The sequence below is a fragment of the Pagrus pagrus genome (assembly GCF_965226575.1).
Source record: "Pagrus pagrus genome assembly, chromosome: 10".
Lineage (NCBI taxonomy): Eukaryota > Metazoa > Chordata > Actinopteri > Spariformes > Sparidae > Pagrus > Pagrus pagrus.
In genome coordinates, this window is record NC_140194.1 from 6,071,615 (window position 1) to 6,092,284 (window position 20,670).

The following is a 20,670-nucleotide window of genomic DNA, read 5'->3' on the forward strand; positions in this document are numbered from 1 at the left end:
GCATTTCCCCCACAATCTAGGTCATGTTCCCACCGTGGTTTTATCTGGACTGATAGCAACATCACTTTAAATTATTAATTTGACTGTATCACTTAATTGAGGCCAGCTGTGGACGTGTACAACACATTTATTCACTGAATATAAACCTGCAATCTCTTAATAAAGGCATCTGATAAGGCAGAGAGCAGCACCGTGTCCCTTTTTCTCTTGGATTTTACATTTAAACTTGTTCAACCACTGGGCCGAGAAAAAAAAGATCCTGCGTCTTTTGAATTTCTGAAGCTATTGTAAAAGTTAGGGTTGTTCAACAGACGAGAATCTCACAATAGCCTGTTGTATAGCTGATACCCAGTGGCATCAATGAAGCGACTCAGTAAATGCATTCAGGCAGCACACCTGCCAGTGAGCAGCAGTCACAGACTGTTAACCTCAAGATCTGGAAGTGTTTGTGAGTCAACGAAGCTTCACAAACTCTGTGGCCGTCTGCCTTTGTCGAAGTTCAGCAACAGAAAGAGCGATTTGGGTTCAGTCAGTGATTGTAAGATTCACAGTAAAGCGAGCTCAAGCACTGCGTCCTGTTCCTGGCCGTGAGGTAAGCCATCTGAAAAATATTATTTTTAAAAGTTATAAGGCTGTATAAATCGACAATATGCTACTGTTACTCTAAGATGACATGTAGAGTCTATACATAATCCTCCTGCTGTCTGTAAAATATTGTCAGATGCTGTCTGTACTGAAGTGACTCAGTCCTCAACTGGATTTAATATTTCTGTTTCTGTTAAAGCTAAATAAAATGACATTGTATTGTCAGTTGAAGTAACGATGTCCCAGTCTGACTCTGAATAAACTCTAAAAGAGATATACAATCACGTAATTGGAAAAGGACGTCAGTAATTTTGTTTTGCTGTAACCTCCTTTTCGAAGAAAGAACCACATTATCAATACAGAATTCACAATGTTCACACTGTGCTATTGTCCAATCATTTCATAACAGTGCCGACAGAAAAACGTAACGCATTTTCCAGGAAAATCGTGCTGCGTTCTGTCTGTCACCTCGTAAACATTCCCAGAAAGTGACAGACTCGGTGAAGCAGCTCAGTGAGGTGTTTGTTGGTGTCTCATGCTGCGTTTAAGTACAGCCTTTAAGGTTGTGATTCAGAGAGAGAAAGTCTAAATATGAGGTTTTGTTTCGTGGGTGAAGATAATACATTGACCCCATGAGGAGATAATTGTTCCTTATCTAATTGGGTTGTAATTAACTTTTGTGTTACTGATGTTTGATCCTTTTTTTTTTTTTTTTACTTTGTGTTGCCAAACAATAGTAGCCATAGAGGCAAACATACTGCATGCAATATGTAGCAATAGTACTTTTACTGTCAGTGGGTGTGTAAGTGACGTGTGCTCGCCATCCCAAACATGTAGCATCTTGGCAAAATTAATCGTCCAGTTAACATTACACTTGTGGACTCAAGGGGGGTTGCAGGGGGGGTTATTGCCCCCCATGAAAACATGATAAAGTGCCCTCTAGGGTACCCCACCACATGCCCTTTTTATTTAAATTTTTTCGCCCCTCCCCCTCAAATATCCTTATTCTACCATCTTCTACAATTTTCATTATAGATCTAATAATAACAATAAGCAGTAGTAGTTGTAGTCATTCTACTAGTTGTTGTTGTTGTTGTTGTTGTCTTAGTAGTGGTAGTATTTTTATTAAGATTTATCACTGGTATTAATTGTATGTTTTTCCCTATTCCTTTACCATTATTATTCAATTTTTATACAATATATCTATATCATTACTATCTAAGTCAGGAAGTAAGTAAAACTTCATTTACATAGCACCTAAGCACAGGTTACAAACTGATTTACATCAACATAAATCACAAGTACCATGCACAGACCATGCACAGACCACATAAATAATCAAAAAAATAAGTCAGCATAAAGAAGCGGCTTTTGATTGAGCTGATCTAATGACAGGGGGGAGATTGATCCAGATGTTTTCCAGATGAAATATTCTAATTATTGGTAGCCATTGGTTATGCTATCTTTCATAACTTTGAGGAGATTCTACAGTGCATGTTATGATTACGCTCCTCCAGGTGTTAGTCATCAACAGGAAGTAGAAATTTAAACACCCACCCCCCTGAAGGAAAACAATCAACAGCTGACTAACATATTGTCTTCGTGTGTTGTTTTGACGCAGGCACCTGCCGGAAAATGACCCTGCAACCATTAACTCCAGTGAACTGTGCCAGCCTCCTCCAGCCTGGCTGCTCTCTGCTGCAGCTGGATGGTGAAGTTCTCCTGTTTGGCCAGAAAGGCTGGCCCAAGCGCTCGTGTCCAACAGGCGTGTTTGGGGTTCGGTTAAAAAGTGGTGAGATGAAGCTGAGGGCCATCTCCTTCTCCAATGACTCATGCTACCTCCCTCCCTTACGTTGCCCGGCCATTTGCCGCCTCGACCCCTATGATGGGCTTCCCGAGAGTTATCTCATCCATGGTGGCCGCACGCCAAATAACGAGATCTCATCAAGCCTGTATCTGCTGACCATGGATAGCCGTGGCTGCAATCGTAAACTGACCCTGTGCTGCAAAGAGAAAGAACTGGTGGGAGAAGTACCCGGGGCCAGATACGGCCACACGATGAGCATGGTTCAAAGCCGAGGGAAGACAGCTTGTGTGTTGTTTGGGGGTCGATCCTACATGCCAGCCGGAGAGCGGACCACCGAGACCTGGAACAGCGTTGTCGACTGTCCTCCTCAGGTGCTCCTGTTTGACTTGGAGTTTGGTTGCTCCTCTGCGCACACTTTACCCGAGCTCTACGATGGACAGTCTTTCCATGTGTCCCTGGCCAGAGAAGACTGTGTCTACTTCATCGGGGGTCACTCACTCACCTCTGACTCCCGCCCGCCTCGACTCTTTCGCCTGCGCGTCGAGCTTCTGCAAGGCAGCCCATTGCTTTCCTGTGAGACTCTAGACACCGGCATATCCATCTCTAGTGCCATAATCACTCGTACAGGTCCCGCTCACAGATATATCATCTTAGGCGGGTATAAGTCAGACTCTCAGAAGAGGATGGAGTGCAGCACTGTGATTCTGGATGAAAAAGGGATCCGCTTTGAGCACTTAGAACCACCTAACTGGATCCCAGATATCATCCATAGCCGCACTTGGTTTGGCGGCAGTGCCGGGGATGGAAGCGTCCTGCTTGGTGTACCTACCGAGGGAAGGCCATCCCAACAAGATATTCATTACTTCTATCAGGTGAACTTCCAGACAGAGGGAGAAGGTAAAGAAGACGAAGGAACACAGGCGTGCAGCCAGGAGTCAACAGATTACGACGACTCCACTCCTCTTGAAGACTCTGAGGAGCTCTACTTCGGCCGTGAGCCACATGAGCTGGAGGACAGCGATGGAGAACAGGACACTTACAACGAGGAGGATGAGGAGGACGAATCACAAACAGGCTACTGGATCAAATGCTGCCTGGGCTGTCAGCTGGACCCCAACACTTGGGAGCCTTACTACTCTACTGAGCTGTACCGGCCCGCCATGATCTTCTGCTCCAGAGGAGAGGAAGGACACTGGGTCCACGCCCAGTGCATGGAGCTGTCTGAGACCCTGCTGCTCAAGCTCTCTCAGGGCAGGAAAAAGTACTTTTGCCAGGACCACGGAGGCCTGCCCTACCAGGAGATGACCCCGCCTCGACAAATCGTGCCTCTGAAGCGAACCCCAATGAAAGTGAAGGACAGGAAGACTCCAACAATCAAGATTTCCCCGGCCAAAAAAAGCTTTTTCAGAAGGCTTTTTGGGGCCCTACCAGGAGATGACCCCACCTCGACAGATCGTGCCTCTGAAGCTTACCCCCATGAAAGTGGAGGACAGGAAGACTCCAACAATCAAGATGTCCCCAGCCAAGAAAAGCTTTTTCAGGAGGCTTTTTGACTGTATCTAGGTTTAATCATGATGTGTGTTGATGGTCATTGTGAAAAATAATGGATTGATGAAAAATACTTAATATGCTGATCTGTAAAATTGAGCGAAGAGCATAACATTTCAACGTGGTATTTAATGTCCAAAAGCTGTATATTTCTTTTTTTTACATTTATTTCTACAAATAAATTGTTAATTACTGAAAAATAGCCACTTTTAAAAATGCAGTGTATATTAAAGAGTTTGCTTGTTTATATTCTGAAAATGAATTGTTGCTGAAGAATACTTAATATGCTGAACTGAGCTGAATGAAATCAACAATAAACAGCCTTCTTCAAATTACATCTTTCTAACTCTTTGCCTGTTTATTCTGAGTTTGTTTTCACAGTTTTCTTTTTATTTGACAAAAAAATCATTTTCTATCTTTTGCTAGTCTCACAGTGTTTCTAGTTTGCATTTTTATCAGTTGTATGTCAATTTGCAGATATTTTGTATTCCATCAAGCACCACAGTTAAATTACAGGGTTAAATAAACATCAGCTTCCAGAGCATAAATATACATAAATTGTTTTTAGAAATAAATAAATCATAAATCATACCTTGTATATATTTACTTCAGATATTTTCATTACATGTACAATGCATTTTCTAAGTTTATTACATAAGCTCAATGTTAAGTGTTACATTTAATGTACATTTTTTATAATTACCTAATAATACCTCTTCATCTTCATCATCATCTTCCGCTTTGTCCGTGGTCGGTTCGCGGTGGCAGCAGGTTCAGTAGGGAGCTCCAGACCTCCTTCTCCCAATAATACCTTGTCTGATTTCATTAAGCCAATGCAGAATTACATATAAACCTTATGTGTTAATTCAATTATCACATGTAAAGTTAAGGGGAACTCTCGATAAACAATGTTTTTTTTCAAGTGTTAATCATTCAGGTATTGTCAGTCAATGTCAGTGGGGTATTCTGTCTCTTGTAATAAAGCATACATGTAGTTTTTTAATTTATATATATTTACTCAACATAATAGAAAGAAATGTGTTAAATGTGACTTTACATTGATCTTATGTAATATAATTAGATGGGAAATTACATACAATTAAAGTCACCGTTGCAGCTAATTGTGTTTTGAGTGTATATATGATATAATACGTACAGTAGATGATATGATACATGATCTAATTGCACATTATATAGAAATTGCTGCTCATTTCTCAGGCCACTTACTGTTTATGACTATTTATAACTATGCCTATTTACAACTGTTACTCTATTTATATACCCCTATTTGATATTTTCTGTGCTTTGTGTTTATATTTCATGCTTACAATTTTTTTATGCTCATATTTTATATTTTTATTTTGTATTTATTGCCTCTCGTAGCTTTGGTATACCACACTTTACTCCTTATACATGTAAAATGACAATAAAAGTTGTTCAATTCAATGATAATGTCATATAAACAAATCTGTAGTCAGTTAAATCTGTAATTACATCAAGTAATGCCGTTTGAATGAACAACCTAAACCTAAATGTCTTCATGGTTGCATCCTAATAAAGAGCTTTCACAATCTTTATATGTAATAAAAAAAGTATATATATGTCCATTGTTGGAGGGCCGTGAAAATAAGCATTTACTAGTGCTGTCATTCAGGACCAAGTTGCCTGAGCTGTGTGCTCTTAATGGTATATTAAACATAAACTCTAATAAAACATGTTATAAACAAACCAAGACATCAAGTCAGATTTTGACTTTATTTATTCTTTGAAACGAGAACAACGGTACAACCTCCATCCTCCAAACTCATCAAAACGATGGTAAGTTGTCAGTTTCAGTAAAAAATACAGCAGAAGTATCTGAATAATGTACAGCATTTAATAACCAATACAAAATATAAAAAGTAGTGGAACTTCAGTGAAATACTGTACTTGTGAAAGTCTTCTGTTACCCCAGTAAACAGTTTACTTGATATTTAGTGTGATATGGAAACAAAAAAATGAGGAAATACACAGTGAACAAGTGGAATTCAGTGAATCATCCATCATCCGTTACTTTGGAAATGCAATTCATTACAGCAAAAAAAAAAAAAAAAAAAAACGAATATGAGGCGAGTTTCAGTATAATGCACTCTGAAACAAGATGTTGCTGTGGGGCGGTGACAACCATCAAATGAAATGTGAATATCTCGTAGCTGTCATGTGGTTAAACTTATGACAGCAAAGCAAAATCAAACATTCAATCAAGTAAGAAAACAAAATTGCCTGTCACGATTCGAAACTGTGAGGGCAGAAAGAGAAAATATAATCAATCAATCAAACAAATAAAGTTGCCAACAAATCAGTTTACATCAGGTCTCTCCGGCTGTGGCTCATCCCTCTCCTCTGTCAGCCGGGGCGACGGAGAAATATCAGCAGAGGAAAAAGAAGGCAGGTTATATACAGAACTTAAGACAAATCCCTGCCTAGCTGGAGAGTCTATGGGGTATTAGGCGTCGTAATGGACCATACTGTATTTTTATGATATCAACATGAAGGTCAGTATATGCTTTATTTTATGTGAAGAGTTCGAATAAGCATCATCTATTCTCCACTGTGCAAAAACTAAAAGAGATAAAAATTGGTTCAAAGTGACCTGGCATCTATCCTGCCCCCTCAGGGATCCCAAGATAAAGCACTAAAGTAATCTTTTTCAGAGGGCACTCATGAAACAAAGAACATTTGGGTCTCTGTGATTGCATTTTGCTCCAGCTCAAATGATATATTAATACAGTGGCCACAAATGTGGTCTTTTTAACACAATTTCCCTCCATGACTTACAGCGCTTTCATCTGTTTCCATAAATATCCTCTCTATATAAATTCATAAATGTGTCATAGCCTTGCAATACAATAAACTGCACCATATTTCACAGACGGTGGAGATAAAAAAAGAACTTCCCTGCTAAAGGCAAGAGTAAAGAAACCTGTGTGTGTGTGTGTTACCTCTATATTCAACTGCTGTCCTATCTTTGCACACAAAATTAACAGCTAACAAAGCAGGGCAAGGCAAATGTTTATGTCGAGAACAACAAGCCAAGACAAGAAAAACTGTGAGAACATTTTTACCTCAAAATTTGGAAATAAGGCAGAAATAAAATATGTCAAAAATGAGGAAATTGGCTATTTCATTCTTTAAAAAGCACTAAATGATGATGATGTTTAAATTTGCACAGTATTATGAGGTTGGCTCCAGTCCCCTTTATATTCTCGCTATCGATCACAAAAGTAAATGAAGACCATATTACTGAACAAGGCAATTAAAATATAATACAACTATCTTGAAAATCAATAAAATGTTAATGTTCACATTAAAAGACAAATCAAAACTCATTATCTTCCAGAGTCATGTCCTCGTCATCGGGGGTCTCTACTGGTTCGATTGTAGCTTGCAGGGCTTTGGCAGAGTCTTTGTGAGCCTCCATAAACTTCTGCAAGGACTTGGAGGTGTAGAGCCAGTGATGTTTCAGCACGTCCTCCAGCTCAAAGGCCTTCGACTGACGTGCATTCATCTTCCGGAAACGCCTGAACAGTTTGTTTGCCGACTCATTCCCCTCGCTGGCCCAGGCTCCGATGGATCCATCTCTCTCTATGATTTCAGGGACATGGGCCAGGGTCTTGTGCAGGTAATTGGTTATCTTTCCGTTGTACCTATATTTGAAGGTGGAGGAGAGGAGGTCAGCAAAGCGCTGGGAGTTAAAGCTGTAGCGGCACAGCTGGTCGGGGCACTCTTTGGCTGGGCAGGTGGCTCGCCACACGGGCTTCATCTGGAGGTAGAGCCTCATGAGCTCCCTCAGGGCCTCCCTCCTCTCCTCTGAGGGCACCAGCTCACACACCACCTCCATGGCCTCGTGGGTCATTAGCTTGCGGGCATAGTTCCCATTCATCCTCATGACCGGTTTAAGCTTCATTTTCTTCCTCAGCTGTTTATCGAGGGCTGCCCTCCAGCTGCGCCGTTCCTCCCGGCTGGGGTTGGGCCTCTGAAACACCTCCCCGATCTCATCCTGGAAGATTTTGTAGAACTCAGTGGCGTTGCCGATGTCACAGTGCAGCGCATCCAGCGTGGGATGGGTCTCCATGAAGGGCTTGGCCGAGACCCCTTTGACTCTGTCTCGCAGCTCATCTACGGACTCAGAAAAAGGGTTGGTCCTCCAGATTTCGTAACGTTCCAGGTTCTCGTCATGATTGCGGGTGATGGAGTGCAGCACCATGTTTTGAGACGCCTCTGCCCGACCAGAGTCACAAAGAGTGCAGACATAGGTGGACCCCGAGGCCTCGAGGCCCTCCATCTCACGCACCATCTTCTCATCATATCCGGTGCCTCTGAAGTGAAAGCGGAAGGAGCGAGCAAGTCCACCGATGGATAGGATAAGCCTGCTCTCTTTCATTGCCTTACGCTCTGCAACTATAGGCCACAGGATGGCTGTGAGCGTCTCATGGTCTGACTCATCCACAAACATCAGGCAAAGGGGCTTACAGGACAGTTCTGAGTTCGGCTTTGGCTCTGTGAAGATAGTAACCTCTTTCTCCTCGCCGTCTGCCAGGACAGAAACAGACATAATGGTGATAGAAAAGCGTACAGCCTTCTCGGGAACAGCTGGTCCTCCGCCGTGCTTCTCGCTGACATCGCCCATGCCGTCACAAGATTCCTTGATCATGACTCTGAAGCCTGAGGTGCAAGCACTGTCTTCCATCCCATTCTCTCTCAGCCCGTCCATGATGTCCTCCTCCAGATCCTTTAATGCTGACACCAGTGCCACATCATAGCGAAAGCGCCGAGTGATGGTGTCAGCCGGGGCGTCATCCACTGATGAAGTCCATCCAGAGAGCCCATTAATAATGCCAACATCGCAAGATGTAGACACATTCTTGAGAGCTGGCTGCCATTCAAACTGGTGAAAGCCGGGGAGAAGCTCCTTCTCTGCAGCTCGCAGCGTGTGCAGGGGCTGGAAAATCTGGCGGCCGCTGGTGGCTTTGACAGTCCGGTACATCTTGTGATACTGGCTGCAGCTCAGGAAAGTGTTGACCCGAATGGCCAGGCACACAGCAGGATGCAGCCCAGAGCCTCTGCCTGCAGAGAGAGCGAGAAAATGAAAAGAGAGAAAGTTTCAGAAAGATGCAAAATCAGAAAAAAACAAAAGAGCAGGAAAAAAAAGGACTGAGACGTGAAGAGAATTATTTAACACCCAAACTGTGGAAGCCCATTTCTAGTGCTTTGAAAGGAACTGTAGCATGTAACATTTCCTCATTTGATATCCCACATTTGGAGTCATTTATGCTATAAGACGGAGGGAATCTGAAACTTAACATCCAAATGTGAATGTTTCATTGTCAAAAGCCCACAAGCCCCATGATTACAAAATCCAATATTTCCTAATTTCCAAATGTTATAAGGGGACGGAGGGTGAATCAGCGTAGCTGGCAAAAGTGATGTATTGGCTGCAGATGAAAACAGACACCAGCTGGCTTCTATTCCCCAGAGAGGAGGATGGTGCTGTCTGTGTAATTTGCAGATACAAGAGCTGCTGATGTTGTTTTGATTCTAACAGCCCCTTCACAAGAGTTGTTATTGTGCATTAAAGGGAGTGTGAGACTGAGGGACTGACAGACAAGCAGACTGAGAGTGAGAGTGGGAGAGAGGCAGAGACGGGTATGAGCGCGTGACAGCGGCGGTTCAATAAACAGAGATGGACGACAATGAAATGCTTTTCAATCAAAACGGCGGAAAACTTTCATTCTCTCTCTCCTCAATAGTGAACTTTTCAACTCATTGTTATTTATGAGACGACTGTATTCCTCAGAGCTGGGCGGAAATATTAATGAGCAAACACTATCATCATTTTCAGATGTTTGTGTCCCTCTTTCTTGGCTGTGAAGGGGTATGTTGGTTGAACAAAAGCTTTATAATATCCTCTTACCTCGCATGATGGCCTCTAGCTCATCTGCCTGCCGGTGTTCGTTCCCAGATCTCAGTGCGAGCAGAAACAGGGTCATACACACGGACTTCAGGTCGCCGCCTTCCTCTTTGTCCGCGAACACCTTCACCTGGGTCTTCAGGTCCTTCAGGCGATGCTTCTGGGCACGCCGGGTTAGGGATAGTAAGTGCTGACGGGGCCTACCTCCTTTATTGGTGAGCAAGTAGCTGTCGAGTTGTGACGACTGCTTGTACGCATCCTGTTCGTCCACGTCATGGTCCAGACAATGAGCTTTGAAGGAGTCTAGCCTTACCTGCTTGCCGCAGCCACTCCTGGGGCAGAGCAGAGGCAGGGATTGGAGGGCTGATAGGAAGGGTTTGGCAGGCGAGGTGAGATCATCAGGGGCACAGCGCAAGTTGCAGGCCGGGCAGTGAGGTCCAAGAACGTAGCTGTATTTTATGATACAGCTCCGGCAGAAGAGGTGCCCACAGGGGGACTGGACTGGATCGGAGAGCAGGTGGTCACAAACCAGGCAGGTGAAGGAAAAGAGGAAGTCAACAGGAAGCTTCTCAGAGATCTGCTTGATGCTCAGGTGGTCTTTCTGGCAGTGGGTGATGTTCCTCACCCACTGTTCTCTCTGGGTGCTGGGTTTCCTCCAGGTCCTGATCACAGAGCGTCTCAGAGCTCTTCTTTCACCGATGCTGTCACCGTAGTCCCACCTGTAAGGAAGTAAGTCAGTAAAATGTATCTGTTGGAATGTAACTAAGTAGATTTACTCAAGTACTGTACTTAAGTTCAAATTTGAGGTACTTTCATTTCCTGTTGCTTTATACTTCCACTCAACTACACTTTGGAGGCAAATATTAAATTTTTTACTCCACTACATGTATCTGATTTCTTTAGTTACTAGTTACTTTACAACTTCTACTTGTTTACTTAAGTACATTTAACATCAGATACGTTAAGACTTTTATTCAAGTGTGACATTCTACATCAACACATCTTTTCACTTTTTATATTTTCACTGGACAGGAAGGTAATCTAAAAAGTAACTAGTAACTAAAGCTGTCAGACAAATGTAGTGGAGTAAAAAGTACAATATTTACCTCTGACATGTAGTGGAGTGGAAGTTTAAATATAAAATGGGAATACTAAGTAAAGCACATCTGTCAATTGTACTGGTACAGTACTTGAGTAAATGTACTTAGTTACTTTCCAGGTTGAAAGCAATGATAAATGATGATAATGTAGTCAAGAAAAAATTAAATACAGGAGGAGTTTTTTTTTAATCATCTCAATTACACAAAAAACTTGTTTGTTGAGTTTTCTGTTAGCGTTTCCACTGATGGAAGTAACTAAGTACATTTACTCAAGTTCAGTACTTAAGTACAATTTTGAGGTGGTTTCACTTTCCATTTTCTGCTACTTTATAATCTCACTCCACTACATTTTGGAGGCAAATATTGTACTTTTTACAGCACTACATATATTTTATAACTTCAGTTACTAGTTACTTTGCAGATTACATGCTGCATCAGAGCCAAATATATGTGTAATTTACTTTTACTTGTACTTCTGATACTTAAGTACATTTAATGTCAGATACTTTAAGTGCTATTCAGATGGATGACTTTTACTTAGCAAAGTCATATTTTAAAATAAGATCTTTACTTTTACTCAAGTATGACTTTTGAGTACATTTTACAACACTGTTCACAGCCATGATGTTTCTAACTTAGACATTGACAGAAATCATAAAAGATAAAGAGACCACCCAAGCCAGGTACATAATAGTAAAATACAATATACAAAAAATAAATAATAATAGATAAAGTACGGTACCTGGTCCGTTTGGCCAGGCTCTGCGCTCTGGGAATGACTTTCCGCCTCTTCCTCCCGCTCCGCTGGAAGGAGGGTTTCCTGGGGGAGCAGAGGTTACAGAGGGCAGAGTGTGGTTTCCAATCAGGGACTTTTGTTGTGGAGAAGCTGCAGACGCCCCCTCCTCGTATGGCAACCATCCAGCAGCGATGGCAGAAGGACAGAGGGTGGATAGCTTCCGTGTCCTCGGTCACGTCCACTTTGAAGACCTTGAAGATGATCTCTGGCCAGCTTGTAACCTTGCAGCCCATTTTGCGTAGGGCGCCTCTGCTCATCTCATTCAGATCTCCTTGAACGACGTGCACTGGACCTTTGACTTTTCTCAGCACCATCCCACAGAGACGGCACAAGCACCTTTATAGGGGAAAGCAATGTTAGGAAAAAATGCTTATAATATGGTGTAGTATATATATTAGAGTGCGATTTGATCACCTGAGGTGGTCCATGTGGGTCTCCATTTCCTGCAGCTTGATATCCACCCTCCGGCCCGGGCCCTCCACATTTTCCTTGCTTTTTCCCCCAAGGCACAATTTCATAACACTCCCCGGACCTACAGCATTACCTAACACTATGTCAGGAGTTGCGGGAGGTGAGATCCCTAACAAGGCTCCACTCTCAGGCTGTGTCTCACTGGGCAGAGGTGCCTTCTCCATGGACTTCACCCTAAACAGTTTAAACTTCCACTGAGAGTACTGAGAGTGGGGGTGGTGGAGCTCAGCCGGCATGGTGGATCTGGGGTCATCTGTCTCCTGGCTCTCCTCCGCCATGATGCAACTCGGAGCTTACACCCTAGAGAGGAGAGGAGAGGAGAGGAGAGGAGAGGAGAGGAGAGGAGAGGAGAGACAAAAAAATAATAATTCCAGCTGTCCATGAGAGGCACATTGATGGATACAGAGGGAACATTTGAAGGTTCGAATGCTCAGATATCCCAAGTGCCCTCTCAGCATTGAGCCCACGACACAGTCTAACAGCTTTACGTGATTCCTGTTGAATTTATACACCGAGTATCCTGAAATCCCCCGAACAGACAGCAGTGAGCCCCGACCCAGAGCGCTGTATTATACCATAAGTGGCATTTAGATCTTGTGTAAAATGCATGAGACAAGCATTGGGGGATCGATACAGCACCAAAATCTTCATTTCTCTCATCTCCAATACCATCACTCAGGGGAGCCATTGTGACTTTTTTTTTCCTTTGACACAGCGAGTTTGCTAAATGGGCAACCTTATCCCTGCAAGGCTGTCAATCATTTATATTAGTCATTTTCTTGGCTGGAGAGAGAATTGGAGCCCCGGGAGCCTCCAACTGGCATTTTAAATGCGGGGAAGAAATCGGAGACACAGGAAACTTATTTCATAATACATAGATATTGACCAAACAAGTGGGAAAAAGAAAACAAGGAACCGTCATATTGAATAAAGATCATAAAGAATTATTCAAGACACAACATCGCTCAGTTCAGGAGTTGTATTTCAACAGCCAAGCGCTCCTATGTTACAGCACAGGTAAGATCAATGATACTGCTGCACACTGACTGATCTTATTTCATCTCCTCCCATGCTATCTAGGTTCCATTACCAGTTCAGACAATAAAGCAGCGAAACAATCTTACCATTGCACACCTACAGTGCACACACTCTCGCATCTTCCGTCTATCCATCTTTCACTACGTTTTCTCCCCGGGAGGCTCGAATTTGGCAGTCTTCCTTCATTTCCTGGCTCTCCGTGTTCTTCACATGCTCAACTCTCCTTTGAGACAAACAGCTGAGCCTGAGTGCATGCGTGTCAGCTGGGCTCTTACCTTGTTTTTTCAGTGTCAGCTGGCGTCAGCTCCCCTGGGGGTCCTCTTCGCATGGGAGCACAAGGGGAGCCTTGGAGCAAGGCCCTACACACCACATATACTGTATATGTCACAGCTCTGAGCATCTGTTGCCATTAGTTGTATCTCCAGACAGTGGGATCGCTCCTTGTCTGTCTCCTCGCGTCTTGTATTTATACCCTTCATCCCAACAGTCAACTCCTGACACCTGACACAGGCAGCTGATTACAAAAAAAAAAACAAGGTCAACCCCAAAGCACAGTTGCAAACATGTGTGTGTGTGTACTGAATCCAACAGCATACCCCCAAACAAGCAACTTTTCACCACAGCACACTGATCCCCAGCTGGAAACACTTCTATAGTGTCACCTTTATCTCCCCTCTCTCATATCCATCTGCCAGCTCACCTCAAAAAGACTGATACTGTTGAACTTATGAAAAGGCTACTAGTGCAGAGACACAACGGATCAGAGAATAAATGTATTTCATGCCCCAGAGAAATAAGAAGTCTGCCAAACATTGTATTATAAATACTTTTTTTAACATAGTGATATAATTTCTTTGTTCTCTCACTGCTCTTTCAGACAAACAATGAAATAAAGTCTGATCACTGAAAGTCATGACCGGAAGGGGAATTGATCAATTGAGTGTTTTTGTTTTGTTTTTGTTTTTTTATAGTTTTAGTTTTAGACAGCGTTTGATAAATACAGGGATGAATACCAGCCTCAGAAACAAAATGTCTACAATTCTACAAAACAGATACGTTTCAATCTGTATGTGTCATATTTACGTATCATACTATCATAGACAGGGTTTCAACATTTGTAAGCACTTAACCATATTTTTAATGAGACATCGGGACAATTTTCAGGATCATGTAATGCCAGAAAAGCAAAACATGATCTTCTCCTAACCCTTACCAAGTGGTTTTTATGCCTGAAGCTAATCAGATAATAACCACATGGTTGTCACACCAACTGAAAACTGAATCCACATAAACAGAGAGTTGGAATATAGACAAATATAAAGTTTCAGCCTATCTGTGGTTGGTAGAAAGCCACATTGCCAATATTTATTCTGGTAAATGGGTTGTGAATAACGGAGCTGATTAACAAGTCACTGCAAAAGCAACTTGTTAAAACTAATGATGAGATTTGTGAATTTGTTTGCCAGACTGTCAGAAGTTTCAAAGGTCACTAGCGACAACATTTGGGGGTGGTGTTAAAAAAATATAATCTGTTATTATAAATGTCTTTTAGTCTTTTTGTTTTTGTAAAAACACAGAAGGTGACATGATAACTTCTTTATATTTGTAGAATATGGCCCGAATTTGAAGGTAGCTCCAAAAACATGGGGGGCAGCGTAACTGACGTCTGCTGCTCTTTGTTAGCTATTCTTGCTTGTAGCTAACTACCATGAGCTAATTAGCTCATGGCTCATGGACATTGTGTTGTTGAGTTTTATTTAGTTTATGTCATATGAATAAAGTGTTGTGTTTTACGATTGAGTCAATGCAGCAGTTAAGCTCATCTTTTCTTGACATTTTGTGGGATTATTTTTTTCTTTTATCACGCTAACAGCCAGCATATATTCGCCAGCTGAAACTACGGGAAGTTGTCTGACTGCCTCTTGCTGGTACAAAGTGGTATTATGAGCCAGGATGGCGGGGCTAGCTGTTTAGCATGCTAACTTCAGTAGATTTCTCTGTAACAATACATATCCATCATAACATCAAAACTGCTACTTCTTCAGATTTTGTAGATGTTTTTTATTAATTTTTGAATGTTGTCAACAGATTTTATTTTACTTATTGCATCATACTTTTATCAATAACATTTTTTAAAATACACATAAAAAGACCCCAGACTTTCATGTCAAACAACATAAAATCTAACAGTTAATGCTGCCAGGATGTTTTTACTCTCAGTGATGTTTTTTCCAGTATTGAGTTTTGCTTTACTACCTGGTGACTCACTGGCAGAATGACACTTAAACCAACAGCACTTTGCAAGAAAGCTGTAAGGGTTTTAGATAAAAAACACTATTACTTCAGTATTTTAACATCCTGGAAAACCATCATCTATTGAGCTCTGAGAATTACAAAACTTTTAAATATGCTTGTTTTACGTCTAAAGCTTTGCGTGGACTTGCCCTGCCACAACACTGCTGTACATAGATGACTTTGACTTAATGGTGTTTCCTCACAAAAATGTTAGTTCATTTTTTGAATGTTTTAAAATAAAATTCTGGCCATATCTTTAGCCAAATTACTACTTTTAAAATGGCAATGAGTAAGAGAAGGTTATGAATTAATCAGATCAGTTGAGTTGTTGACTTGAGAATTCATAATACTGGGGACAAGGAGGGCATAATTGAGAGTGTGTGTAAGGGCTTGAACAGGACAATATATGATATATGAGACAGAAGGACGAAGATTTTCAAAGGGCAGAAATCAATAAACAAAAATAAAGAAAACAATAGGAATTGTGTGAACGATAATGACAAAACGACTGCCACTCTAATTACTGTGTGATTGAGACGTTTCCCCCCGCCACTTCACATCATCTTTTCAGTGGTTGTGAGTGATGCACCAGGAATTCAGGTGGTGGCTGCTGTGAATCAAAATGACAAAGGCAGCGATGCGAGTGAGTCATAATAGGTTGAATACCAATTAGCAGTGTTAGCTGTGAGAATTTCAGCGTTCATCTGGCAATTATTATTTTGATAAGTGAGTGTTCGAAGCAACATAAGGCAACATACAGATGGAGCGTAGAGGCCACGGCCGCGACATGAATCATCGCTGCATGAGTCAAACAAAACAGAGAAAATATCAAACCGTATATGTTCTTTGTTCCAAGGGTGACACATATTGTTGCCACCGTATACAACATCAGCACGTCCTATTCATTTATCCAAATGCTGTCTTTCTACTGTCACAATCCAGGATGAGTTTTAATTAGACAGCATCATTTGATGTAATGTCTCAGTAGGTACGGGGAGTATTTGCCCAAGATCGTTCTTGTTTGTAATTATCCAGGGGATTAATCTGGTGTATTCGCCACAGGAGCCTGTTGCTGTTGCGTTGGATTTGCCAGCCAAGTCATTAGATACACAGTCAGTGGGCACCAAACAACAGTTGGGTCTCTCCCACTCTTGTCAGCTTAACAGGGGAGCGGGATGAATACTGGCAGGCTTTGCAAGCTTATATTCGGTACATATGGTCAAGTGTGACCCTTAGACGACAATATCAAAGTTATTGTTTTGTTTGTTTCTTTGTGACAAGCAGACTCACTCACAGGATGAGCAAATAGTGAGAAGAAGTGCTCTTTTCCAAGGCCTATTCAAATCCATCAGACACAGCTGGGAGATTTGAAGTACACAATGCTTGATACATTACATATCCAAGAACAAGCAAATGATGGATTGTAACAAGATGTTCGCAGCCTATTTATAGTTGATATTTAGATTTATGATAGCCAGCTAGCCCGCGTGTTTCCAAGGTAAACGACACACCTCGCTCCGTGGCAGACAGGGACAGGGCTGCAGATGTCTGCCTGACAAACAAGCAGTGACCCCCTGAGACCCTCATCTCTCAGCGCCTGCTAATTGACTTGTTATTGATCAACTCAAAGACAGTCTGATTTATGGCGAAGAGGACTTGCGCAGACAGCCACCTGGCATTGGAGCGGAGTGTTATGAATGTGAGGAGCAGATCCTGGGGGACTCGTGGAGGCTGCAGTTTAGGAGGACATGCAGGAGTTTGCAATGCACCAGTGAACTGACACCTTGCAGCACCGAGCAGGAGGGGGTGTTTTCGCTATTATGATGAATCCAAACAACATCAGCGAGCAATGTGTGTGTGTGAATGTGTTGCAGGTGTGTGCAGGAGGAGGGACGAGGGGAAATATGGCATGTGTTCGGGGGGAAAGGGGTTGGGAGGAGGAGCTGCGTGTCTGTGTTTGTAAGTCCTTGATGGCGTGGAGGTGACGCCCAGGAACAAGACTTAACAAATATAAAGTAGTCCTGCTAATCCATCCTTGAGAAACCTCAGAATTATTACCTCTGGTGTCCGTGTGTGTAAAACAAAGAGACAGACGGACAGAGATGGGGAACAAATGGGAAGGTGTGAGAGGTGAAAGGCAGAGAAGGGGGATATAGTAGTGATCTTGTGTAAAGGAGTTGCACAGGATAACAGGCTTAGCTCAGAGTGGAGAACACAAAAGGGCTTAAGGCTGATTGCGGGCTGTGACAAGGAAAGGGGGGAAGAGATCAAGCCTTCCAGGCAGAACTATGTAAGCCAAAGGTCCAAAAAAGACCCTCTGACAACTAACAGTCACATAGCAGCTTAAGGGAAAAGTGTCAATAGCAGGAATGGGCAATGAATGAATTCCACGGCGACATCGGTATCTTCCTCACAGGGAATAAAATGTCAGAATAGACCGACCAAAATTGCAGCATGATATTTCTAAATGTCACCAAGAATGTAGGCATCTTTGTGATTGTATTCGGGGTAAAGAGGGCATTTCTCTCTCGTATATCCGCCGAGCGTTACGCAACATCTCGAGCCTTCGGTATGCTAATTTTTAATTGCGTTTTCATAACAACTTCTTCGGCCTCGCCCAGCCTATTCTGAGTGAGTCGCCTCCCACTGTCCACCCTCTTCCATCCCTCATCCCCAGACATGATTGTGTTGATTAATGCTCAAAGAGGTAGACTTCAATGCGGAGCTATTCGTCAAAGCTACCTGCCAGAACGGACCCCTCACCCCACTACTCAAACTCCCCCCGCCATTCATCTCCCCCGTCTCTCCCTATCAAAGTCTCGCTCCCCTCGTCTCGTCCCTCTCCTCTCGCCCCTCGCCTCGGGTTTTGTTAATAATCAATTATGTGATTATTCCAATGAGGTGATTAATTACCGGCTCTCCCTCCCCTCTGTACCACAGGTTGGCGTGTTTGTAATCACACGGTGACAGCCAGGGGACAGCTGAGTTGAGCAATGCCGTCTTGAGACCTCGCGTGACCCTGTATGACTCGGCGGCGTTTGTTGTCGGCTCATCCTGACTGATGGAGCTTTAACAGAGAGCAGAGACGCACAACGACGTGGCGGCTTCGACAAATAACACCCCCCTGCCCCAACACACACACACGAGCAAGTGACAGCCTGACACCACAATATCTTCCATGTCCAGCTATCCAAATATTCATTTTATTGGATAGTCTAGTCTTTGGACGGCATTAATTTGTTCCAAGTCCTGCATTATAACTCTCCCCGAGGCGCTGCAGAGTTATTTTGGTTTTGGACTCGTTCCATTCATCTCTTCTTGCTCTGGTGAGTTAGACAATATGGAGGACAACTTAAGCCGCAGTGACGTGAGCGTCCATTTTAAGAACCCCTTTTTTTTTTGAAAATAACAAATCTTATTACAATAGCAGGATAGGCCACGTAGAGGTCAATAACGTGCAGAGATTGCAGTAGCGTGATTGCGCCGGGGTTCACGGCGGAAGCGAGACCTGCATCCGAGCAGACAATCCAGATGGATGTTGATCCACTCGCAGTAAACCAAATGAAATTAAACCCTAAGCCGGATTCAGGAGCGATAGAGTAGAGTGGGGAATCAAGACCAGTGTCTTTAATCAAAATAACAATGCACTTTAATTCTGTGTTAATTAAATGTAGATTTCCCTGATTGCGGAGCAGTCCCCCTCGATGCCAGGGGACCTCCAGTCACACAAACATCCCCTCACTGGATTTGCGCTGTGTTTAACTGTGCATTAGTCCTCTTTTCCCAAACTGTCTGGTGCCGGTTTACACAGAAGGTCTGTCAGCTGAAGGATCGTCGTGTGCAAACAACGCCGCAAGATTTCAAATGTTCGGCATCCTTGAAGGGAGAGATTTCACGGCAAGTTGTTAAACACCTTAATAAGCGGCTTAAGTCGGTGCAGTTCTGGAAAACGAAATGAGAGTAATGGTTAATTCTAAGTGGCGAAATTCGGCACTATCCGTCTCCTGACTGGTCATTCCCCGTCTCACTCCCTCCTTCAGTTCCCCTCCATCAATGTAATGAGCAAATCATGGCCACTAGGGAGAGATGTAGAGAGAAAAATTGGTCCCATTATGTGTCAAGGAGTGTGAAAAGAGCAGCGCCGTTGTCTGTCAACTCTAACCCCCGACTGTCCCTGGTCTTAACTACCCACCAAACACAAAGAGCTCTTTTCCCACACGTAGATCTGCTTATTATTTCCCTGTCTTTGAACCACAAAGTCCATTATAGGAAATGCCAGGACAGCCGTGCCCTTTTCTGCACTAGCTCTGCCAGAGCTCCGACACAGGAACAATGGACACAGTAACACGCGCTGATTCAAGGCTGATTTAGAGTGACTGGTCTTAAACCCAACTTACAGAGTACAGTAATTATAAGAGGTGAAGGGAGGGGCTGGGTAAGGATGCTGCGGATGGGAGGGGAGATTGTTGTCATTTGGCAGCCAGTCCAGTTGGAGAGAGAAATTACAACTGGAGCCAGAGCCTGGGTGGTGGAGCATTTATCAAGCAGTCATCGCAATGATTCACACAATCCAGCGGGGAGCCATTATTTTACCAGCCCGCTCTCTCACGGCGAACTGCTAGGTGGCGAGGATGATGATAGCTATGGGCTTTTATGAGCACAGGAGCAGACGTATACAGTAATTGTTTGAGAAGACTAGTTGGGAAAGTCCCATCTCTTTTCAGAATTCACGATTTGGACAAACGGCGAGAATGAAATCGAGCACTCGAGCCCAACTGGGGGGCATATGGTGTCTGTTCGCCTCAGGAAGGGACCGAGAGGAGAGAGTAACTGCGCAGAATACATAAAGATCACAAATAAATACAACATCCACCTGCTCGCCAAGTGCTTTGGGACCGGGGTAGAACCCAAAGGCGTCGATGCGGTTTTGCATTTGCTGGTCTGCCTGTACGAGCGAGTCTGTGCATAAGCAAATGAATTCCTACCTGAATGGGGAATAATGGAAGAGGCAAGGGAGGCCTGTGATGGCCTTCTCATAATAACAATGATAAAAATGCCATTCTTCTATTCACACTCCCCT

The 20,670-nt window shown here is 43.1% G+C and overlaps 2 protein-coding genes across 3 annotated transcripts; one reads left to right on the forward strand and one right to left on the reverse strand.

The window, feature by feature from the left end:
* The first annotated feature begins 475 nt into the window (after positions 1-475).
* Positions 476-4,155, forward strand: rag2 (recombination activating gene 2). The gene is made up of 3 exons (XM_084363520.1): positions 476-592; positions 2,207-3,741; positions 3,875-4,155. The coding sequence occupies exons 2-3, from the start codon at positions 2,221-2,223 to the stop codon at positions 3,953-3,955; spliced, it is 1,602 nt and encodes a 533-aa protein (XP_084219646.1). The 5' UTR covers positions 476-592; positions 2,207-2,220; the 3' UTR covers positions 3,956-4,155.
* Positions 4,156-5,681: 1,526 nt separating this feature from the next.
* rag1 (recombination activating 1) lies at positions 5,682-13,714 on the reverse strand. 2 transcript variants are annotated; one of them, XM_084364005.1, is made up of 5 exons: positions 13,571-13,714; positions 12,201-12,557; positions 11,733-12,122; positions 9,894-10,609; positions 5,682-9,046 (listed from the first exon to the last, which is right to left on the reverse strand). In XM_084364005.1, the coding sequence occupies exons 2-5, from the start codon at positions 12,533-12,535 to the stop codon at positions 7,299-7,301; spliced, it is 3,189 nt and encodes a 1,062-aa protein (XP_084220131.1). In that variant the 5' UTR covers positions 12,536-12,557; positions 13,571-13,714; the 3' UTR covers positions 5,682-7,298. The 2 variants fall into 2 exon arrangements, with proteins under 2 accessions (XP_084220131.1, XP_084220132.1); XM_084364006.1 differs by lacking the exon at positions 13,571-13,714 and adding an exon at positions 13,382-13,488.
* Between the last annotated feature and the right edge of the window lie 6,956 nt (positions 13,715-20,670).

What these genes read in the sequence shown, in the direction of transcription:
- rag2 (XM_084363520.1), top strand. Translation starts at nt 2,221, where the DNA reads ATGACCCTGCAACCATTAACTCCAGTGAACTGTGCCAGCCTCCTCCAG. An exon ending in TGAAGCGAACCCCAATGAAA is followed by an intron (nt 3,742 to 3,874) that starts GTGAAGGACAGG and finishes ACCCCCATGAAA; the next exon opens with GTGGAGGACAGGAAGACTCC.
- rag1 (XM_084364005.1), bottom strand. Translation starts at nt 12,535, where the DNA reads ATGGCGGAGGAGAGCCAGGAGACAGATGACCCCAGATCCACCATGCCG. An exon ending in AGCCTGGCCAAACGGACCAG is followed by an intron (nt 10,610 to 11,732) that starts GTACCGTACTTT and finishes ACTTCCTTACAG; the next exon opens with GTGGGACTACGGTGACAGCA. An exon ending in GCTAGAGGCCATCATGCGAG is followed by an intron (nt 9,047 to 9,893) that starts GTAAGAGGATAT and finishes CTCTCTCTGCAG; the next exon opens with GCAGAGGCTCTGGGCTGCAT.